The following is a 7,474-nucleotide window of genomic DNA, read 5'->3' on the forward strand; positions in this document are numbered from 1 at the left end:
TTCTGTCTCCAGACCTGAAGGCAGGTTGTCCAGAGCCACGTTGCTTGAGCCATGCAGGGACTGATTTAGCTTCCACCATCATCGTCATTTCACCACTGATATTTCTTGGAGTCTGTACTGAAATGTGTCCAGACAGTAAAAACTGGAGCTGGAAGATGAGAGAAGAGGGATACTCTTTGGTGGAACAACATTGCCATCTCATGGTGCGGGTGCATCCCTACAAAGTCTGCAGCGATGCTCTCATCCCCAGCGTTCAAGGTCGTCGGCACCAAGTGCACGCAAGTCGCGCGGCGGAAAATCCAGGCAAGTATGCAAACTTCACCAGCCTGCTCCCAAGCCCTAGCAATAGAGGACCTGTTCCAGGATTGGTCTCAAGACAGGGTTTTCGGACACCCACCAGCAACCTCTCTCCGGTCCCGTTTTCCCCGGTGACAATCCTGCTGCTGCCTCCACGCCAGTCCCTGCTCTCTCCACTTCAGGGTTCTTCTGTTAATTCTCATTTTCTCAAGCTTCGCTAATAATTTCCCATGCGGCACCATATCAAATGCTTTATTGAACTCCAGATAGATTAGATCTACCAAATTTCCCTTGTCTGGAAAACCAATTATCTTATCAAAGGAAGATGTCAGCACAGTCTGGCACAAACTGCCTTTGGTAAACCTGTGTTGCACTTTATCTCATTTTTCTCAGTGCCTTTAATTAACGTTTCCTTCAGAATTTGTCCTACAATCTCGTGTATAACTAAAAACAGGTTAACACATCCATAGCTGGCTGGCTCATGCTTTTCATTTTCCTTATCTTCCCTTACTTTCCTTATAATCCATTTGCTTGTGGGGGTTCAATCAGTGCCATTTGACCCACAAGGCTCATTAGAAATCTCTGCTCTCCCCTTGGCACATCACGCGCCGCTTCTCTCCAAGTGTGATGGAGACTTCCCCAACCCCTCAGGCTTCATCTGGGTCCCCTCCAGGGTCTCGCTTTCAATGCAGATGTGGCTGCTTTCATTCCCTCCCCTCTTATTCCAGGTCTGCCTTCACTCCCCAATCCCCATCACCTTTACCACCAAAAAACAATCATCTGTTTAATTTGAAGTGAATGCTTTGATTACCCTTTAGCCTGGGCCTGCTTTTGCTGGCTGGCTGGCCCCCTTTCTGCCTACTTTTATATATTTCGCTAAGGAAACTTTTGATTATTTGCTTTTCCCTTACGTGTGCACGGTCATGCTCGGCCTGGCTCTATCCTCCCCTCATTTTGAAGACGTACTTTCTTGCTGTCCTGCTGGTTTTGTCCATCCCTGCCATCTCTCCATCCACTCTCCCTATCCTGGAGATCCGGAGCCTATGTCAGGCCCTCGTCACAGCACAAATTCCTGAAGAGGGGGGGCAGAAGGCAAGAGGGGCTGGCTGCAAGTTGTCCATGCAGGATGGATCTTCCTGGATCAAAGATGCTTCTGCAACTCCTGAGTATTTGCAAAAGCTATTCTCACCCTTGGGAGAGAAGAGGTCCCCCTCTAAACGTGCCAGCGCAGAGCATTGCTCGTGGGAAGGTCTCCTACTGTCTCTGATGCTGTGGACGTGCAGGTGGTCAGCAGAGTTAATGAGGGTGAGGTCCCTATGAATTTTAGCCACCAAAAGGTAATTCTCATTTTTTTCATCAGATAATGACATGTCATGACTGAAACGAAGGTAACGCAGAAGCATCTGGTTCCTCCACTCTGTCGCGACACAGACCAAGGGCCTGCAACTTGCAGAATTATTCCACGTTATCGCAGGGGAAAATCCTGAATTCTGGATAGGCTTATGCTGAGATTATTACAGCATGGCAGTGGAGCAATGTGCCATCACACTGGGGCTGTAGGTTTAAATTTTGCTTAGCATTTGTAATAAATGTCCCCTCCAACTATCACTGGGTACTAGATCACACAGGCTGGGGAGCTGAAGATGCTCACAGTGATCCTCTTTGCTGTTGTGCACACCCAAAAAAAAACCAACCTGGAAAATGCAGCCTTCCCAACAGTCTGCTGGCTTTGTTTTGGCAGATGCTCAAACAAATGTTGTGTTTGGGCATGGTAGGATCCCATCTTTTTTGAATCCATCCTATTGGACTCATGTCAAAATACGCTGACAACTAGATTGGACCTCTTGGAAAAAGTCTTGTGTTTTACTGATTTTCTGTATTACAGCTCTTTCGACGGAGGCACCCTGCGGATCGTGTGAAAAGAGGGGTCAGGATGGAGCCCACTGGAGGCAGTGAGCAGATTTGCTCATCGCCACAGGGAGGAAATAACTAGGGTGAAGAGAGACTTGTTACTTCTACCGTAAACCCTTCAGTGATGGCAGGGGAGACCGGTCCATGCTAGCATCATTGTTGGAGTGCCTCCAGGCAGCTCTGCAGCCCCTTCTGCCTTTTTTTCCACTCCCCACGCTGTCAGCTAGCTGGAGGAAAGCCATCTATCACAGCTGACCCGCTCTACCCACTGCTTATCTAGATTTAGCTTGCAAGTGCATAATTTATGGTCAGTTGGTTCATCTCCTCTGCTTTTCGTCAATGCCCTGCGTTTTATGGGTGAGCTTGTGAGAATAAAAGCTACAGGGCTGAGGTGCCCACGAACAGCGAAAGCCCTACCTCCAAAGTACACAAGCCACGGAGGCGAACGCGGGCCATGGAAACAAAGGGGCTAATAGGTGTCGATAAGGGGTTTGGAGCAAAGAGCCTCATTGTCCTCCTTTGCAATCTTTGGGTCAGGAAGTCATTCTGCAGAGATTTGTTTTGCTGTCCTTCCTCTGTACATAGGATAAAGCAGGCAGAAAGTGTGAATACATTGTTAGAGGCTGAGCGCCAAGAAACCAAGAGAAATCTCTCAGAAGCATTTAGTCATGTGCCCCAAACTTAAATTTACCTGAAAAAAACCTGGTAGGGTTATACACAACCTTATAATGACTTTATTTCTGTTGTGATTGTTGCTGTTGTTCTGCTTAATGCCTTTCTCACTTAAAAAAAAAACCCTAACACGACCCTGTAGCAATCACTATAGAAATATTATTTGCTTGTATTATTCTTTAGGTGGTTCCTGTGCTGGAGGCAGTAAGCAGTTACAATCACTCAGTACATAATAGAGGAATTCATTCCAATAATAATAACAACATTTATTATTTTTGAAATATGAATCTGATGAATTCATGAATATAGAAAGCTCTTGTTGCTGGCTGTCCACAAAATGGTAATAAAATCAAGCGTGATTTTCAGACAGGATTTTGCTGTTGATTTCTAATGCGCTTACGCCAGAGGTGCATCCATCACCGCTTGGCACCCAGGTCCTGGCCCTGCTGTGGGTTTGGATCCACCTTCTCGCAATGCCGGCAGCAGGATCGCTGGTGGTGCAGGCAGCGTTTTCCTTCTGGTATGATTTGGGGGATGGCATCGGCTGCTCTGGCCTGGCTGAGCAGAGCACGGGAGGGCAGGGATCAACGCGAGGCAGGGATCAATGCAGGGCAGACCAACCTGCTCAGGGCACTCTGCTAACAGAGCATTTACCAATGTTCATTCTATTAAAAAACCCCTGTTTCTTAGAGGCAAAGCAACCACTTGTCTGGAGTTTTATCATTCTCCAGCATTCCTGTTCTTATTATTTATTTATTTTTTAGGAGCTGGGAGCTCTGTGCGGTCTAACAAACCCCATGCTTGCAGAGCTGGGTGGATTTGCTCTGGACTGCCCTGCTTGCGCGCGAAGGCACCGCAAATTGCTGATGGGCTCTGCTTGGTGGGGGTTCTTGCCTTGCAGGGTTGACACGGCCCGAATCTCCTTGGCTAAAACACAATCTGTAGCACGTCAGCTGGTAGTTTACACTGGCTCTGGTCAGAGGCAACTGAGCTGGTTCTAATGGGAGGAGATTTTTAGAAAGTGTTTTTTGCCAAGCGAGGCCCCAAGGTCTAATGGTGTTTGCACTCAGATATACCAGCACAAAAAGCTGTCACAGTGTGAAGGCAGATTTAGAAGCACTCCCAACTAAACCACCCCCCTCTACACTGGACTGACAACATCGTGGCTTTAGTTAACAACCCCTCATAAAAAAAGAAGCCTGTCCGATGCAGCCCTAAAATCAGTTGGTTCCCCAGAGTCCTGTTATGGTGATGTATAAATTAATCTCGGAAAGGGTTGACTAAATTGAAGTGGAGGAAGGCTATAATAATGCACATGTGTTTGCGGAGTGGGGTGCTATCGCAAGCTGGGAAGCTGCAAAAAGCTTAACAAAGTAAAATTAGGCATCTAAAAGTAAACTCTTCTCAGGTTGCAGATACGGTGCCTGCCTTTTCAGTCATTACGCTTGCTTTATCTCTGAACTGTATGGACGTTGCAAGTGGGTTAGAAATATAAATATGGAAACCTTTGAGCATAAACGTATTGCTTTACAATTGCTTGTAATTTGGCACAGTTCAGCTCCTTGCATTCCTTCCTCTGATATTTTTTTTTCCTCTCTGTGCATTAGTGCCTGTGCCTATTAGTGCCCTGCCTTCCTCTGAGCTGACCGACGAGCTTGTGTTTGAGAGGTGTAACTCTGGGTCCCAAAGTGCTATGAGCTCCACTTCTGTCCCTATGCACATAAGGTATAAGTGCTTTACTGTATCCCAAGCGACAGCTATTGATTTTTGGTAAAATAACTAAGAAAGCTCCAAAGGAGCAAACAAGTTTTCTACTGGATCAACGTAATTATAAAAAAAGACACAAGCTTTCAGTAAGTATCAAAAGATGTATGTGCTGGCAGTTAACAACAGCAAGCAGGTTGCTCATAAGGATTAGTGTACAAAGGAAGAACATCCAGGCACATTTCTCCCAGTATCTGTGAACATTCGGGCTGGTCTTCCAGAGGTCTTCCTCAAAACTGAGCACTGTGGGGTGAGGAAGGCTTTACTCCCCTCATCTTGGCACTTAGGAGACACCGCGTCCAGCTTTGGGTCCCTGGTGTAAGACAGGCATTGGGAAAAACAGAGAGGGTGTGGTGGAGGGCCACCAGGATGGCTATGGAGGGTGTGCAAGGAGAGGTCAAGGGAGCTGCATTTGCTCAACCCAGAACACGGGAGGAGAAGGGGGGTCTGGTTGCTGCCTCTCCCTATTCTAAAGAATTTATATAGAGAAGGCTGAGCCAGACTTTTCTTGGAAGTGCACAGCAAAACAGTGAGAGGTGATGGTGCAAAGCTGGGCTGTGCCCTGTGCACAGCTCCTGAATGACGGGCACCTGGGTTTAGTTGCTGTAGCTTCCTGAGGTGGTTGTCAGATGGGCTGAAATCTTCTAGAAAGAGGTCTTTGGAGCCACCTCAGCAAATAACAGCATCGGCTGGCTCATTTGGGACAAGTGTGTGTGTTTAAGGAGGGAGATATGGGAAGTGTGAGTGTGTGATAAGTCCCGAGGAACTTAACCCCTGCGCTTGGCAGTGGTCACGGGCACAGACCTGAGCAGGTAAGGTTTAGGGAACGAGCTATTGTTTAATATTATTTAATAACTTGTTTTGGGTGATGCTGAGAGAGTGTATGGAAATAATACAATGTGTTATGCCTCTGAGGGAACACTGGTGCCCATGTGGGATGCCTGCCTTCAGGCCCTGGTTTCTGTACTGAACAGGTGGGAAATCATCCTTTTGAACGTTACTGGGGCCAAATCCAGCCCAGTGGCAGGTTGGGCACGTGGAGAGCAGCGCTCAGCCATTGCTGGAGCATCCTCGAGCAGCCACATTGATGCATCTCCATTTTTGCAGGAGATTACAGAATCCCAGAAGGGCAGGGGTTGTCAGGGCCCTCTGGAGATCACCCAGTCCCACCCCCCTGCTCAAGCAGGCTCACCCAGACCAGGGTGCACAGGGCATTGTCCAGGCAGGGGTTGAATATCTCCAGAGAAGGAGGCTCCAGATCTCCAGAGCAGGTATGTTTGTCATTTCATGGAGCAAAATCAAAGCAGATTCCCAAGCTCAGGATACTGCCTCTAAGGTTATTCAGGATAAAGAGAAATCACCACAGGGTCTCTGCTATGGAGAAGTGGAAGGCTTGGGTGGGCTCTAGAGCAGAAAACCAGGCTGTCCCAGTGAGCACTGTCCCTGCTGCAGGGCGTCAGCTGAAATGGTTGAGCATTGGTAGCCTAAGGACCTGGATTTGTGGCTACAAATGTCCAACACTGCACGTGAACCAAACCTGAGCAGGCATGCCACGGGCCAATGTTGTGGGCCAATGCTTTCCCTATAACCGTTGTTTGTCTCCCATGATGTTCAAGGCCAAAATGTTGCTGCGCACATGTTGGATGTACAGCAGTGTGCAGAGGTGAAGGGAAAGTCTGGTCACTCATCACCAAGCTGGGGGCTCAGCCTGCTGCAGACTGCTTATATGGCACTGGGGTGTGATTTCTGCCTCCCTTGGCTGTGCCACCATGCAGTTGAGGACACAAGGGGACCTGGCACAGGCTCTGCCTGCAGACTCCCGTTTTTCTGGGCTTCTCATGCAGTGAAACAAAAAGCAGGCTCCTCCAGAGGGCAATAGAACAGCACCCAGATTTTGGCTTCTCCCTGTATTTAATTTTTTTTTTGTGGGGTGTGAAGCACGCAGGGGTCTCAGTCTGAGTAACTTCGCAGCACCCCGTCCACCAGTGCAGCCCCCAACTCCATGCAGACTGGGCTCACTGGTGTGTGTGAGCCTGCTTGTGTCCCCCCCTCCTCCGTTGCCTTTCCAGCAGGCTTTTGGGAACCCAAACTCACGTGCCGGGTCAGCAGGGCACAGGCGAAGCCCTGGCAGCAGCATCCGGCCCATCACAGCATGGAGCCGGAGAACGGGGCATAGTCCTGGTGAGATGCTGGCAGCTCGTGGCACCCAGGTGGGGGCTGAGAAAGGGCACAAACAGGTTTGCCTCGGTTCATCTGACATATTAAGAGGCAGGATGAGTACAGCCCTCAAAAGCATGTTTCTGGGGCAAAGATGCTCATTTTGGAGATCAGAGCCCAGCCAAATCCTGGGGCTGTGCCTGTGGAGGTGCAGGGGGTAGACAGAAGAATCCCCTGAGATAAATGACCCCGTTTCTGCCTTAAAGTGCTTTCCCAAATGCTCCCATCAAGCAGCCAGGGCTGCGGGCAGCCTGCGTCAATGCCAGTGCTTTCGCTTTCTGCTGCAGGCCAAGCCTGTGCATTTAGCTCATGGTTTCATCATCTCCTGGTGATATGGGCTCCTCTGGGCTTTAACTTTACACCGCTCCTTCTGCAGGATTGGGCTGCACAGAAAATTCCCCTCTGAACCACAGGGCAAGGAGCTGGGTGGCACGGGGAGGCGATGGGGGGAGCTGGGGCAGGAAGGGGGGGGATGCTTTCGCGTCATGCAAGATAAAAGCAGGGCAGAAACTTTTAATCACAGCTGCCATCTGTTCCCATGCATGCCCCCATATTAGAGCATCCTCCAAGCTCAGCACTCCGCATGTGCACTGGGAAGGGCGCGATGCACAGG

The 7,474-nt window shown here is 49.1% G+C and overlaps 1 protein-coding gene across 1 annotated transcript in view; it reads left to right on the plus strand.

Moving 5' to 3' along the window:
* Nucleotides 1–200: 200 nt before the first annotated feature.
* Nucleotides 201–7,474, plus strand: part of A4GNT (alpha-1,4-N-acetylglucosaminyltransferase) — a 17,315-nt gene continuing 10,041 nt past the window's right edge. Inside the window, exon 1 of the mRNA XM_009644468.2 lies at nt 201–303. Within this exon, the coding sequence (XP_009642763.2) occupies nt 201–303 (103 nt within the window). The remainder of the gene's footprint in view (nt 304–7,474) is intronic.

This window comes from Egretta garzetta, unplaced genomic scaffold (genome assembly GCF_000687185.1).
Source record: "Egretta garzetta isolate BGI_Z169 unplaced genomic scaffold, ASM68718v1 scaffold448, whole genome shotgun sequence".
NCBI classification, from domain to species: Eukaryota; Metazoa; Chordata; class Aves; order Pelecaniformes; family Ardeidae; genus Egretta; species Egretta garzetta.